The sequence below is a fragment of the Notolabrus celidotus genome, chromosome 24, assembly GCF_009762535.1.
Source record: "Notolabrus celidotus isolate fNotCel1 chromosome 24, fNotCel1.pri, whole genome shotgun sequence".
Lineage (NCBI taxonomy): Eukaryota > Metazoa > Chordata > Actinopteri > Labriformes > Labridae > Notolabrus > Notolabrus celidotus.
In genome coordinates, this window is record NC_048295.1 from 3,561,395 (window position 1) to 3,577,598 (window position 16,204).

At 43.3% G+C, this 16,204-nt stretch overlaps 1 protein-coding gene across 6 annotated transcripts in view; it reads right to left on the reverse strand.

Annotated features, from left to right (window-relative positions):
• The window catches only part of LOC117807992 (sodium- and chloride-dependent GABA transporter 2-like), a 201,279-nt gene that overhangs the window by 10,496 nt on the left and 174,579 nt on the right, over window positions 1-16,204 (reverse strand). Inside the window, exons 6-8 of one of the 6 annotated variants that reach the window (XM_034677367.1) lie at window positions 2,116-2,351; window positions 1,884-2,018; window positions 1,473-1,660 (exon numbers count right to left, since the gene is read on the reverse strand). Coding sequence is in view for 5 of the 6 variants with exons in the window: in XM_034677362.1 (XP_034533253.1) it covers window positions 1,884-2,018; window positions 2,116-2,351; window positions 2,440-2,441 (373 nt within the window). In the remaining variant the exon portion in view is untranslated. Of the gene's footprint in view, window positions 1-1,472; window positions 1,661-1,883; window positions 2,019-2,115; window positions 2,352-2,439; window positions 2,489-3,184; window positions 3,711-13,786; window positions 13,851-16,204 lie in introns of those variants that run through there. The other 5 variants (XM_034677366.1, XM_034677365.1, XM_034677363.1 and 2 more) reach the window with 5 other exon arrangements.

The following is a 16,204-nucleotide window of genomic DNA, read 5'->3' on the forward strand; positions in this document are numbered from 1 at the left end:
AACTCTATTAATAGAAATAATAACAAATGAAGTCCTTCCTATGTTTAATCATTAACACCTCTCAGCTCAGGTTCCCACGTGAAGCCTAAACATTCATACACAGTGTTTTATTCCTCCTCATGGTATTAAACTGATCTCAGCATGTTCTGTGTCACTGCTCCCACCCTGTGCTCAGTTAATGTTTAACCGTGACACTGTTTAGATAGCGGGACGCCATGAAAACAACACCATCAACCTGAAGTGTGTGTTTTTGTTGGCTTTCAGGCTGCGTGTCGCCCTTCTGCACACTCGACTTGTTTTGGTACAACAGCTGAGACTGGATAGGATCTACACACGCATGCAGCTGGCACAGCACGCCGACTTTTTCCGATCGTGGACAGATTGTTAATATGTGTTTGGTATTGACATGGACGTAGGAATGCTTTGAGCGCTCGGGGCCAGCTCTGAGAGAGATCAGGGAGGAATACAACGAGGAGAGATGGAGGAGACAAAGAGAGGAAAACAGAGGGAGTTGTGACAGATGTTGGCGAGCGTGCAGTCATTCCACCACGGACTAACATCCAGTTATTACTCTGCAGTTGTCAGTGTGTGTTGTTGATTGCTTTCATTTCATGTGGCAGCTTGCAAATCATTCCTAAGTTTCTGGGATGTATATCTGTGCTGTTCTTCAAATACCTCCCTCTGAAACATGCACATGAATCCATCACATTTAGAGACGCAGTTAGAAGGAGCAAACAAAGCCGAGACAGAGTCAGCGTCCTCGCGGAATTAACGATTCCAGAGGACCCTCCCACCATTAAATCATCCCGTGCACGCGTCTGCAATGATACAGACTTTGCAGAAGAGCGTGCACATGTCTCAATGTAACACAAAAAACATGGTTTCTCTAACCCACACCAAACAAAATCTGGCTGTGTGCTGTCCTTGTTTTTTCGTGCATGTCGCGTACACAAAACTATTTAAAGGCAGGATATTTATGCCTCATCCGCAATGTGTGACGCACAGAGGTGGAATGATGGGGTGAAGTTATTCCACCTCTTACCTCTCTTCGGCGGTACTAACAGCATGGTCGAGGAGTGTGTATGTGAATAATGCAAGGTGCCTCCAAACAATCGGACACGAATATTATGCCATTTTGGGAGCAATGTGGAAGAGCCAAGGAATTGACAATGGCAGAGCTACAACAGAATCAGGGTCTGTTTTCAGCCTACACCCCCATCTCCTCCTCTTTTAACTTGCACTGGTGTTTCGGTGCCACCCAACCGAAATTACAGCAACACTGAGACAACCAATCAGCAACAGGCTCCGGCATTCATTGAAAAAAATCAGCCTCCTCATTATTTCTGAAGTAGAGCTACCAAGGTGACCAAAATAGTTTGTCATGACACACTGGGATCCTGTCTTTCCCTCTCTCTCTCCTCTCTCTGCCTGTCTCTTACTTTAAGTCTTCCTGTCCCATTAAAGTTACTAACCATAGACCTCTCTGGAGTCCCTGAGCTCTCTTGTCCCGTAGGTTCCTCTGGATGTCTGCTGCTGTGGACGTGCAAGACTCCTGCTGCTACAATTGCTACTATCCGTCTCATCACTATCATCCCTCTCTCCAACTCGGTCTCAGCAGATGTGTATCCAACATGAGTCTGGTCCTGCTGGAGGTTTCTGCCTGTTAAAGGAAGTTTGTTCTTGTCACTGTAACTTGCTAAATGCTGCAAAGTGCTCTGCTCATGGTGGATTAAGATGAGATCAGACTGAGTCCTGTCTGTAAGATGGGTCTGGATCTTATCCTGTCTTGATGTTGGGTCTTTGTTAATAATAGAACATAGAGTACGGTCTAGACCTGCTCTGTTTGGATAGAGTCTGATGATAACGTGATGAGATAAGCACACCTCCGAATAACGGGCAGATTGTCCTCCAGGCGCTGACTCCTCCCAGGCTTGTGTACTGTCCCAAAGAGGTCTCAAGAAGGAAGAGGGGGATCCCACACAGGACCAGGAACAACAGGTAGGGCACGAAGAACACACCTGGACACACATAGAGAGATTGTCACTTTTAGTTTCAGGGGACGAGACAAATATGTGAGCTCAAAACAGAAGAAGTGCACATTTCAACCCTCCTCACCTCCTCCATTCTTGTAGCAGAGATAAGGGAACCTCCAGACGTTGCCCAGCCCGATGATCTGCCCCGCCACCGCCAGGAGGAACTCCGCCTTGCTGGCCCACTGGCCTCGCGCCTGAAGGCCATCTTTGCTGCCGTCTTTCCCGTTCGGGAGGCCTGCGTGGTTGAGAAGCGGGTTCTCCTGCTCTGGAGGCATCTTGTCTGCCATGACTGGTTCTGGAAGAGATTCAAACACGCCCCTGAGGAGAGAAAACACAAAGACACGTTAAACAACAGATTATAACAAGTTCAAACTTTAAAAAAAAACACAAAGCAAAGCTCGCTCACATCTGTACTCAAAGAATGCGGTTGTGTTTTGTGACGGTTGGTTTGGTAACATCACTTATCTGTGATGTGTGTGTGTCTCAAGGACAGGCGACTGTGGGTGTGTGTCTGTTATCTTTGCTCCGCAGCACGCTCAAGGACTCAGTTTGCTCAGCTCGCTCCTGATTGAGGAATTAATATAATTTAACTCCAGATGAAGCTGTTGCAGGAAGAAGCGCAGACTGATTGATGAATGCATGCAGAGAAATGTTAAAATATGAGGTTTAAATGAGTGGAAGGTGCAAAAACTGCTCTATTATATGTTATAAATGTGTCCTATTAAAGTAAGTGCCTCCTCAAACTGTAGATCTGCATGTTTACCTACCAGAAAGCCACATTTGTTCTGTTTTTAGTTCACACAAACACTACATGGTGCAGCTCAAACAAAACATGCTTCTTTGTCTTCCATGTAGGTCAATAAGAGAAGCAGGTGTTGCAGCATTAGCAGTAGGATGTAGAAAAGGTTGCCGGTTGCTTTCTGGGGAAGTTGTCTGCTTTGTTGCCATGATCATGACCTTGTTTAACTCTTCCTTTTACCCCCCCTCTGTTGTGCCATGTGACCCCCATACTGCTGCCACACCGGGTACAGTAAAAGCCAGAGATAGCGTTATGTACAGACGTGATCTGAGGAGATGGTTACATTGAAGCGCCACATGGGCTCAGTTATGAATGCACTGAAGGATAGATATGTAACACTGTTACAGCTCACCAGCACAGGCGTGGTTGAAGTCTGACGATGCTCTTTAATTATAACCTGCTGTGAATACCTGATGTAAACACTCAAAGCTTCGTCAGGTGTGACTTAAATAAGGATAAAATGAGGAGAATTCGACATCACGCTTCCTACCTCTGCGTTTCCTGTTGGTCTCTACAATGCGACCACCCCCGCCCGGGTGCTGAGATGGTTTGTTCCAGCTCTGTGTGTGAGCTGCTGCTGCTGACCGGTGCACTCCAAATATGAGGAGGGGAGCACACTCTGTACAATCCTCTGGAGTTTCACCAGCAGTTACAGTAACACGTTACGAAACCACACACAAGGAAGTGATATCATGAGGTAATGTAACCACACAGAGCATTATATACCTCCTGTCTGTTCACCTTAACGATATAATGCCAAACATGAGGCACGAGGGAGGAATACAGAGCGTCTTGACTAAAAACAAATAGCATCCCGCTAACACACCAGACCCTCCTCTAATGTGACGTCACTGTGAGGACACACCCCCTCGAAACCCATCCCCATAATGCAACAACCAGACCAGCCCTTACTATGGCATTTTGTACGGTGGCCCACAGAGGTCATGTGCACTAACATCTCAGGTACATGTGAAAAAAATGTCATTCAACATTTTGCAAAATTCCAAAATGTGTTATAAGACCCCCAAAAAAAAAACAATCCTAAAAACGTTTCACTAAACTTCCAAAAATGTTTTCTAAAAAAATATAAATATTTAATGAAATGCAAAAAATCATTCAGCATATGTTATAAAAAAACAAGAAATATAATAAAATGCTAAAAAAAAACAAAAGTATGTTATAAAACACAAAAATAATCCTAAAAACGCAAAAAAACATTTAAATAAACTCAAAAGTATGTCATGAAATGCTAAACACATTGCATAAAATGTAAAAATATGTCATAGAAAAACTAAATAATTCTAAAAACTTAAAAAAAAATGTTCTACATGCAAAAATATTTAATGAAACACAAAAACAATCCCAAAAAACACCAACATATTTAATGTACTGCAGAAATATTCACAATTTAATTAAATATATCTTGAAATTCAAGAAAATGTTGGGTTTGTGAGTGGGTTTTTTTTTGTTGCATTTCATTAAATTTCTTGATTTTAACAAAATGTTTTTGTGTTTCAAGTTTGCAGACATTAACCATGTATATTCAAGTGTATTTTGATGTAGATTTGCACACTCAGTGTTCACAGGTTCTGCATTTCAGAGTTTGTGGTTTTTAAATTGAAAAGGGAGTAAGCCAAATCCATCACTGTGCTTCTTAGTGTTGCATCAGACGCTAAATAGTTTAAACAAATCTCTATTTTTCATCATCCATGCTTCCAAAGCCTCTCACTCCCTATTGTGGACTGCAGTAAATGCACTCAGTGTTTTCACCATTTAGGCCACTTGCAGCACATTTTAATGGACTGTGTCACTGCCTGGGCTCATTCAGCTGAACATTTATAGCCACTGTAAAAAGTCCTGGCTCCAGCTGACACTCTGCACTTTGGACTCCATTCAGAAAATTGCATTACACATATTAGGTTACATTAGTGGGTTTATAAATCACATGCAAAAAGAGGAGCTCATTGTAATCTAACTTGTGGATATAAGCACTTGTGAGTACTTGTGTTGAAGCGCGGAGGATTTGAATTCACAAAGAGGGTGTAATGCTTAAACTGCGGTGCTTATGAGAACTTAACAAAGCTGAATGATTTCCAGGAACTGAATCCTGGCTGCAATTGCACATAAGCGAAACTAGGCGCTAAGTTTGGAGGACGAAGGCTCAACTAATGTCAAATTCAGAATATTAGTCACACCGGGATGCAAGACGGATATGTTTTTCGGGGCTCCCAGAGAGGAAGAAGACTTAAACTGGGTCCTGCATGAAGTCTTCCAAAGCCCTCAGCAATGTGCAGTTTCTATGCAGATGTGTAGCTCTTTCTAGCACCATCTGTGATCGCCACCCTGCCAGCTACTCATACAATATGCCTCCTGATACTACAGCTGAATGTGTCTTGATGTTAAAGCACAGGACTCCAGAGAAAGTGTCTATAAAGTCACTTTTTTATTGTCGAAGTTAAGCGAGCAGTGAGTCCGTATTTTGAGCCATTAGGTGGAGAAACAGATCCAGATATGTTATTTCCTGTGATTAATTCTCCACCCGATTATTCATACTCAACAGCACTCAAGTCTTTAGTCATTTCCTGGAAGGTTTGATATGATCTGCTGTCAGATCTTATGAGGACAAGATGGTTTTACTGGAAAAGACACTACCCTTGGAGACGCTTTGACACGCTATGTTCTCTACATCAGGATGTTATGTCTCTACATTTCAGCTCCTCATGAGTTACAAATGAGACACAGAGAGCTGCTGCCAGTGACATTCATCCTACAGGAGACAATACATCACATAAAGTCAAACAAAGAGAGTGGAAAAATAAACGTTTTCAATCTAGGTTAATCTGATCCTCTGATGTGATTGTTTTCACTCCCGCAGTTCACTCAGGGACGCTGAACTCCTTCCCTGTGACTTTTTATGGTTTTGTTGATAAAAGTTTACAACGAGATGATGTTGTTATGTTAATTATTCCCTCTTTGGTTTAACCCTTTAACCTATAACCTGCTACCGGTGAAAACAACAGCCAGTTTCACTTTGGACTTCGCTTACTGGAGCCAAAATACTCTACTTAGAATAAGTTTATTAATACCGATACAAACATGAGAATCATCTGGTAGATTTGACTCAGGAAAAATAACTGTGTGATAAAAATGTGTTGCAAAAGTTGGATGTTTGTCTATTTTAAATGTTCCAAACCTAATTGTCAACAAGTTATTTTAAAAACGTGGATTTTCTTTCAGTTCTCACCATAAAAAAGTAGTAAAATGAAATTATAGCACTCTCAATGCTACCCAGTGATTTCAATCCTGGCATTCACAAAGCAAAAGAGTCTCTAAAAATTGCACTATTTCTTGCACAGCTTCAGTTAGGTGCCTCTATGAATCCATGTCAGATTTACCCAGTCGCTCTCATTAGAAGGCAAAAATTCCTCCTACAACATTTGAAGTCAAGGGTCAAGAGTCAGGAAGTGGTAAAAAGTCTTGCAATCATACAATGCACAAATTCCTCATCCACACATGTGCCTGCATATCCTCTCACCGAATGCAGTCTCTGCTTTGCGTCCCGGGGGCCAAATAAAATCCCAGCGTTAAGGGTCCTTCAATACAGTCTTCTTTGTTCCGTCCTGACAAACCTGCAGCCCAGTAAACGTGGTGCCACGGTGTGTAACTCAGGCATACACAACTTCTGCATGCTTTACGGCGTCTTTTATTGGTGTCTGGCAGCCGGGACAAAGGCAGTGGGTCACTGATATACAGTGGTACGCATTGTGAAACTCCCTCAGACTGCCTCTATCCTCTTGTATAACTGAGAGGGTTTCAAAACATTTAATAGGTGGCAACAATGCAGCAGGTTAGGGGAGGTGAAATAAATCACGTTTGGTTATCAAATCTGCTTTGAGGTCTTCGTGTGAATACTCTTTATGCAAGAAAACCTCATGCAAACATGCAGCTATACTTATATTCAAAATAATGTTGTTTCTGCACATGCAGGACTGGCTACAGTGATAAAAACAAACAGTCAACCAAATGCAAGCTGTAGTAAGAGTAAGCAATATTTGAAACACCCAACCACCATGTTTGAATTGAGGTGATGGATATGACATCTAGAAGTGATATTTAAAGCTCTGTTAAAGCAAAACATCATGCTCTGTGTGAAGGGAATTGGAAACTGGGGTTATCGGAGTCCCTAAATTACTGCAGCCTCTTCCACCAAAGTGTGAAACCATCGTTGAAGAGATCATCCAACCAATGGAAGGTGTCGGGTTCACTTTGGCGTCCAATCCAGTGATATCTTACCACAGCATAGACACCTAACACCTCCCTGGACATCGACTGTAAGCCAACCTTGGTGCTGGCCATATGTCTAAGGTGACAGGGTTACACAAACACACCTGGCTAAAACAGCTACACCTACAAAAGCTGCTTAACTCAATTGTGTTCTTTGTAACAAAGATAACAAAGCTATCAGTTTGTGTTGCACAAAGGATGAAAGAGTATAAAGCAAGCAGCACAGGTTTGCCACAAGTGACTTAATGATACTGTAACACATAAGATGCTTCCCACTCCCAACCCCAATCCTTCCACCAGTCATTTCCAGAAGTTAATGAAATACTCAAACTTTCAGGAAATCTGCTTATTGGATTTATTTTGAAAATGAGACGCCAACACCACGTCTGTGTCAGGAAGTGCTTAGCCTTAATTTGGCAGGAAAATCCAAGAAAGTGATAGCTTGGCTTGCTCCAAAGTTTGAAGCTGAATAGGCCCACAATCTGCAGGTTTTGGTGGAGACTCATGTCAGGTATGGGTGTACCAAGCCGAGGCTCCAGGAACTGTTTGCTGGCGCTGAATCTGATCCGTACTGGGAAAGATCTTGCAACTTTCCTGAAACCAAGGATTTTTGCACCTTGAACCCTAGTTTCCACTCCTTGTGCTAAAATACCAAATCTCTGTCTTCATTCTGTACTTAAAGCCCAAACATGAGACTAAATAACTTTCCATCGCACTCTCAGAAGACGGGAATAAGACGCTTTGCTAAAAGACTGAAGAGTGCTGAACATCAGTGTCAACTGGTCTGTCTTTTCTACCAACTAGAAACCCATCACTCTGTTCAGTTCTGCTTAACGCCATGTAAGGTTCTCCAGCTCCTCCTGCTGTACACCAAGGCATTCCTGGGATAGATGACCCTTTGGTGAGTTCTGGGTCTCCTGAGGGGTCTCCTTCCAGTTGGAGGTGCCAAGATTCCCACTTCTCGCAAAACCGTAAGGAGATGCCCAACCCTCCAGCTCCAAAGTCCTTCCCCTAAGAATTGACACCTGAACGTAGTGCATTGCTTTTCGTTCCCAAGCAAGTAATTTTCCCGGTAAGGTCCCCAGAGCAGCCCGATGAAAAACACTCACAGGAATCTGACAAAAAGGTGCTCCAACATCTCGGCAAGAGAAAGGAAACCGGGGCAGTTTCCTGGGAGAGGAACCTGTGCAGCTTGGACAATCACCCATTGGGTTCTTCCAAGCTACGGCGCAAAGAACTACATGGACCCTCTGCCCAGCTGTCCCACAACGTACGTAAGCGGCTACATGGGCGTGCTGATCCCTGGTATCACAGATTATCTGACTAGCTGAAGCCAATCAGAAACAAACAAAAGCTTAACAAAGTATTAGATAACTTGAATTAAGTGAAATAATGATCACGAGGGAGGCTTGGAGGAGGTCGAAACTGTGGAACTAGCTTGGTTGAAGGCACCTGAGCAGTGTGAATGTTTGACAACACTGGACCATCGTTCTGATTATAGTCTACCAGCTATCAGAGCAGAAAGATGATGAAACATCTGGAGGATTAAACTCTGTTTTAAAGTCCGACCAGACCCATTAATCTGCTGCTCGAACCCTCAGGTCAGATGTAATGTTTGAAACTGAAGTGGTGTTCCTGAGGTGATGATGCGGTCAACATCATAACTCTTTACCTCATCTTATACTCTACTTCTCATGCCCTAAATAGGTAAACATTCCCGTGGTTTTACCCTTGGAGAGAAGCATGCCCTGTAAAAGTGGAGTCATTTTAACGTTAACCTCTGGCCTTGTGTACACACTGAACAAGGCTCCCCTGAGGCTCGTGGTGAGCCTGATATTTGGTGCTGATAATCTTTCCTGGAGAGTTTATGGGAATGTTTTGAGAGGCTGAATCCTGTAACCACAGTTTTAGAGATTTGTGGGGCTTCACTGGAAATCTAGGGGACTGTACACAAACTAACTTGCATGTATTAATTAAGGGTTCCTTTCTTGTTTATTTCCAGCCTGCAAGTCCAAATGTGTTGAAACAAGCCCACCTTGAATCCAAATCCCTGCACCGGTTTGCACAAGTTAAAGGTTACAGTACAGACAAAGTGCAAGACTTCGCTAAGCTGTTTTTACACCATCAACAAGCTGATTTGTATTGAATGCAACAACGTCCTTTAAATATGGTACCACCAGACTCTGCAATAGCTGCGTTGCCTTTTCTTTGCCAAAAATGCATCACGGAAGCTCTTGGATTTGTTTCATGCCACGACAAATGTTGACAGGTTGGTTCGCCTTTTACCGAACGTGCATGCTGATCAATAACAATCTAAAACATGCAGTCATGTTAGCATTCTTTTGCGTCTGCACAACCATTGGATAAAAGCCGAGTTTTAGGATTGTGACAGTCTGACACTTTGGACACATGAAACCTGATCAATTTGCAAGATACGGCACAAGTGATAAAAGTTGTGCACGAAACAGGATGCAGTTTGAGACGTTAGAAAGAAAGAAATCTGCCCTCCAACAACAAGCAAACAAGCCATATTTCGTCCTTTAGCTGTACAAGAATGAAATATGCAACGGTTATTTTTTTGGGAAATAAGCAAATAATAAGAATCATTGTATTTATTCCCAAAATATGTCCTTACATTCCCAAAGTAGCACTGAAAATATGCTAAAAGTCAAGTACAACAATCAATCTTCTGTCTGCATGCTGGACTTGCCTCTTTCAATCCCCTTCATGGACACAGATTAAGGTGATTTCATTCGTGGCACATTTACAAAACCAACTCCCCGTACATAGAGTACATAAAGTCTACGTGTGTCCTAATTCCTGCAGACCAAAGGTTAACTCCACGGCTCTATAAGAACCCCACAAAAAGAGCTCAGATTGATGTTGCATCGAGCTAATCAATGCTAGAGTTTGATTTCAACTTGAGGCAAGGATTCACAAAGTAAATGAAGAAGAGAGTCATAGATTATTTAGTTACTCGGTTGGAAACAGCTCAAAGAAAAGAGAAGATGTTTGAGAATGTGATTCCAAAGAAAGACTAAGTAGCTTCTGAATGTCCTTGTGCTGAACTTACCTCTGTTATGTGGACGCTGATTCTCACTAAGCCGTCTATGTAGCCCCTTAATGAGATGGATTAATTAAGACTCTGTTCGTTTGGATCATTTGACAGAAAAGTGAGTGCAACCCTGGCTCGTCCTCGTCCAAACAGCCTTTGACTGCGAGGCTCTCAGGCAAATGTGGGCAAACTAAACAAACCCAGATTCCTGTTGCTCACTGAGCATAAGGCAAAGGGAGAAATGATCATATCGTGGGATTTGTCAGGGATGTGGGACTAATAAAGCAGCATCAACCCTAAAGCAGCTTGTACAGTGGTCAGTTTGTGTAACCCAAACAGTGCTAAGAAAGGTCAACATCCTGGTTTTATAATTTGGGAGCGAGGAGGCTAAAAACAACACGGCTGCAGCTATGATATATTCTGCATCATACAGATGATATCAGTTTCATTTTTAGACTGTTAAACTTATACCAAGCTGTCATGTGCTGTTTTTTTTTTGCTAAAGTTTAATAAAGTAGTGCAGAAGTTCTTCATATGGCCCAGTCATAAAGCCACCTGATTGGGTGGAGCTCCCAGAGCTTCACATGTTGGGCTGCGAGGGAGGAATGTGGCCCGGGATTATCTTGAAACATCAAATAATAAGCCCCTCATCCGCCACCGCTGACGGCAAACACAAAGTTTTCCCTCCCTGTGCAGAATAAAAGCACGAACAAAACTCTGCGGGACTCCAATGTTGACGGACTGACTGAATGAAAGCAGCTATTTTAAGCCTGCAAAATAATCTGATTAATTTTCAGTGACTAGCACCCCACGTTCCTCCATTGTTGCGCACATGACATCGTGGCGGGGTACCTGCGAGGTAATTATATCATCACAGGCCATCGCTTCCATTAAAGCCTGATTTGATTATTTCATTACTGTGCTCTTTGCTGACTTGGCAGCTCTCTCTGGCAAGGTTTTGCATTCCATCGCCTGCTGTTGCATGCGCCTGGGTGAGGAGGGGCTTAATGGAGGTTAAGCGCCGCGTTCAAGGGGGTCTGGGGGCCACAATGGAGTCCACTGGGGATTTGTAAGAGGGCCCCTTGAGTCTCCTGACCAGTAACACGAAAACATGGCAGTGAAAAGATCAGGTGGGAACATTTATGAGGGTGTTGTTGGTGGACGTCTATGCACTGCAGGACGGTTTCAGTCCCTTTCTGCAAAATGTAATGCATGACAATCCCTCTAAATATGACCCACAGAATGCCCTCGCCTTGGATGAGTCATGCAGATGCACGTGGCTTTCTTTTTGCATATGCATGAGACACTCAGGTCTTGAACTGACTCCAGCATGTGTGGAAATATTACACCCAATAAGCTTCTGCTGAAACCGTCCAGTATGGGACTCAAGTGAGAATGAGACAACACATTTGGGAGTGACTATATTAAACAATCAGGAAATACCAGGAGTTGGAGGCACAGGATTCATAAAATGTGTCAAAACAAGCCCAAGATTAATCTTAAGTGTATGAATCAGGTGTGGATGGGTTCCAACCAGGGGCGTGTCCAAGTGAAAGGCCAGTGGTGGCTACTTGAACTCTGATTGGCTATATCAGCTATTTGGCCTGTACTATAACCAAGCAGCAACCTCTGGTCCTAAAGATGTTCATACCACCCCCTGCATAAGTCAGTGCCTAAGTTGAGCCACCCCGGTCATTAAGTCCGGACACACCCCCCTTCTTCTTCTCTTTACCTTATTCCTACTGTGAAATTATCCCGTGCTGTAAATCTGTAAATGAAGTGTTACATAATGCTTCACAGACGTTTTGGGGTTTTGCTGCTTGGGTGTGGTTTGACTGGGAAACTCTAGACTCCTTATTTCTAACCCTGGACTTAGACTCAGATACAGCACCGTTGTAACCATGGTGAGTGATTCCTTTCATCTGGTTTCCTGCCCTCATGCTCCAAAACAAAACTCAAGATGTTGAAAATCCATTTGAGTTTCAGCAGATATGAATAAACACTGATGTAAGCTAGGGACAGATGATAACATCTTTGGCCCACATGTTTCCAATTACAACCTACTACTTCCATAACAGGGGGGTGACACTCAACACTTATCTGAAGCAGCTCTCTGGACTCAGAAATGCTCGCTATTTGTACACAGTGCGACACAGAGTTGAACTGCAAGGATTCTGGGCGACTGTTCAGGCCTGTTAGGGGGGGGAAACTGGGCCCACATTAGTGGTTTTAGTGATTCTGTTCGATTCCCCAGCCAGCAAACCATCAAACAAGGCCGAGTGAGCAACGCAGGCCAAACACCCGCCACCAATGACAGAAAAGTGCCTTGGCCAAATGCAAGAAGCTGCCTCAGCACTGTGGTCGGATCAAACGAAAGGGTTGGAAACATCCGCGGTCGACGTTGGCAGGGGGTTATAAAGTCTGTGACAGCTAAATAGTGACCACAAATAGAACACACGTGTTGTTACAGAAGTTACATCACGCTATAGTAGCACAGGAAGGTGAAGAAGGTTAATGGATTACTTACTTTGTGTGTATCTACACTGTGTTAACAATGAGATAATACATATTAAACATTACCCAGTGAAATGTGTGGTTAAGAGAGCACTCAGTGATTCGTAGAGGATCTTTGTGTTTGGTAAAATGCTCAAAGCGTAAAAGAAAAGTCGAGTTTTCCCAACACAAAGGTTAACTTCAACACCCAGTCAGCTTCTGGTTGCAGCCAAAGAAGATAATTGGTAAAAGAAAGTCTATTTTAACATCCATCTTTGTGACTTGGTGGCAAGTCTTGGGACCCATAGTTAGCATGAAAACAAGTGAGTTTGAGGTCCAAGTGTGATGATTTTGTACACTACAGACACTCTAATACTCTTAATCTATTCTGAATTTACAAAACTGTCAAAAGTTATCATAACATGCTGATTATAATTAGATAAATAGATGGTTAATCTATAAATCTTAACACTTTTAATGAATAAAATAATAAAAAAGCACTATTATTTGATGGTCTCTGATTCTTTAAACTCATTTCTTAAGAGGTCAGTGTTTGCAGAGTAAATATGATCGAATTTGTCCATGCACAGTCTGATTACTCTGATATTCGGTCTGCAGTCAAGAACGAGGTATGTGCTGCACGTGAACAGGGATTCACACATGTCAAAACAGACATCTGGCGCTGGCAGGGGGTGCAGCATGTAGCGTGTAGCCGTATCGCATTCCCATTGTTAACAGTCCGACTCCTGATACTCATGTTTTTGCTGTGTCATGCAGGCATGTGTTAACGGAGCGAGTCCCTTAACAGAAGTGCAAACAGGTAATTATGAGAGGAGGATGAACATGGAAGGGGGAGTGGGGGCGAAAACCTGCTTTGCGTGTTTTCACGGTTGAAAGGAAGATTATTATCTGTAGTGACACGTGCAGGCAATGAATGAGATATTACGTGTATTCCCAGAAACATGTTTTCATATTTACTCTAAAAGCACTAACTTAACTGTCACGTTTCTTTGTTTTATGTATTAGAAAAGTTAAGGTTAATCAGTCCTGTAGCTCTCTGTCCATCATATTACACTCCTCCACCAACAAAAGGTTGCACACACATAATTGTCTCACACCTACCTGGAGAAATGTGATGCTCTCCTCTCTGTCCTCTCTCTCGTGGGTTGGCTGGAAGAACTCAGGCAGAGCAGGAGGAGCAATAAACCCTCACAGGACGGCTGGGAGGAGCAGGAAAGCCTCCGACTGTCAGGTGTGCTGGGTTTGTTTTGAATGCGAATCAATGGTCACACACGGCCTTTAAAGAGCACTGAGCCAACCACCTCAGACATCACAGGTGTATTTGGTGAAGGAGGAGGAGCTGCCGACTTTGAGGCAGTCCATTCATCACATGGAGACAGCAGTCATTTGTGCTGATGTCACTATGAGGGTGGAGAGCTGATATGCTTTTAAAAAGTCACAAAGCTGGGTTTTAAGTTTGTGAATGGTATGAATAAAGGAAGTATGAAAGCATTGTTCAAATTTGACTGATTCAGAATTGATCAGCAACTGAAAAGATGATGGATATATGAAATATTAGGAGTTACAAAAGCACATTTTGTAACCAAGTCGGCAGCATTCATAGATCTTTACTGTTACAATAGTCACTATAATCACTGAGTCAGAAATGTGTGCCATTGTTTGAGCGACAAACTGGACAGACTACAAGCTGGTGCCAAGTCAATCATCACGACCTACATGAGGATGTTAAAGGTGATGTCACTCAGAGATGCCGACAGCAGTTAATCAAAGAGTTGCTGCCTTTTCCCGGCAAAATGTCTCTTCCTTCAGTCTGTCGTGGTGGTCCCTCGTCCGTTGTTGTTGCCAGAGATTCAAAAACCTCTCATAGTCTCAACATCCCATGCCGGTTTGGCCTTATGGTTAAATCGTGCAGCAACTGGCCGGGGGTTTGACTTCAAGCTGCAGCCAGCGTTGCCAGATACAGCTGATAGTTTCCAGCACAAAAGCAGTTTGAAAACCGCCTGAATGCACAACAAACGGCAAAATATATAAGTCCTATAACGACAAATAACAGCAGCAGCAATCAACCATCAAGGCGGACTGATCTTGTGTTCATTTCCCTACAAACTTCCTTTAACAGGCAGAAACCTCCGGCAGGACCAGACTCATGTCAGACACACATCTGCTGAGACCGTGTTGGAGAGAGGGATAGAGGGAGATGAAGAGAGAGAGAGATGATAGTGGTGAGATGGATGGTAGTAATTGAAGTAGCTGGAGTCTGGATCTGAAAACTTTCTGGTGTGAATAAAAATGGATACGACCATTTTCCATTTTTTTTTTCATGTTCACAAGTCTGTTGATGTGGTGTAGTGGTTAAGAGGCTGGACTGTCAGTCTGAAGGTTGTGGGTTCGATTCTTATCAGTGCCATGGTGAGTTTTAAAGTCCAACAGCCGAAACACCATGACAAATATACCTGGAGCTCATGTTCACAAGTGTGTCAGTGTGGTGCAGGGGTTAAGAGGAAGGACTGTCAGTCTGAAGGTTGAGGGTTCGATTCTTATCAGTGCCATGGTGAGTTTTAAAGTCCAACAGCCAAAACACCATGACAAATATACCCGGAGCTCATATTCACAAGTGTGTTGATGTGGTGCAGTGGTTAAGAGAAAGGACTGGCAGTCTGAAGGTTGTGGGTTTGATTCTTATCAGTGCCATTGTGAGTTTTAAAGTCAAACAGCCAAAGCACCATGACAAATATACCCGGAGCTCACTTTCACAAGTGTGTTCATGTGGTGCAGGCGTTAAGAGGCTGCACTGGCAGTCTGAAGGTTGAGGGTTCGATTCTTGTCAGTGCCATGGTGAGTTTTAAAGTCCAACAGCCAAAGCACCATGACAAAGATACCCGGAGCTCATGTTCACCAGTATGTTAGTGTGGTGCAGGGGTTAAGAGGCTTGACTGGCAGTCTAAAGGTTGAGGGTTCGATTCTTATCAGTGCCATGGTGAGTTTTAAAGTCCAACAGCCAAAAAACATGACAAATAAACCCGGAGCTCATGTTTACAGGAGTGTCTGTGTGGTGTAGTGGTTAAGAGGCTGGAATGGCGGTCTGAAGGTTGAGAGTTCGATCCTTACCTGTGGCAAAGTGAATTTTAAAGTCCAACAGCCAAAAAACATGACTATAAATACGACCTGACCAAAAGTCCGAGAATGAATGGTGACTCATGGCGTATGGGAATTACGACTGTACAGAAGGCCGGAGGGCGTTTGGAATTGCACAGTTTCTGACAGGATGTTCGAATCCCAGATATGCGGTGCCTTGTGGCGTATGGGAATTACAACTGTACAGAAGACTGCAGGGCGTTTGGAATTGCACAGTCTCGGACAGGACGTTCGAATCCCACATATGCGGGGGATCCTGAAGGGGGGCCATTGCCCCCCGATTTCTACAGCAAGTAAACTGGGGGGGTTATACCACTGAGTGTCAGCAGCAACTGATATTTTGAGAGAATGTTTTAAAAATGTATTAGTTACGTATTTATTTAT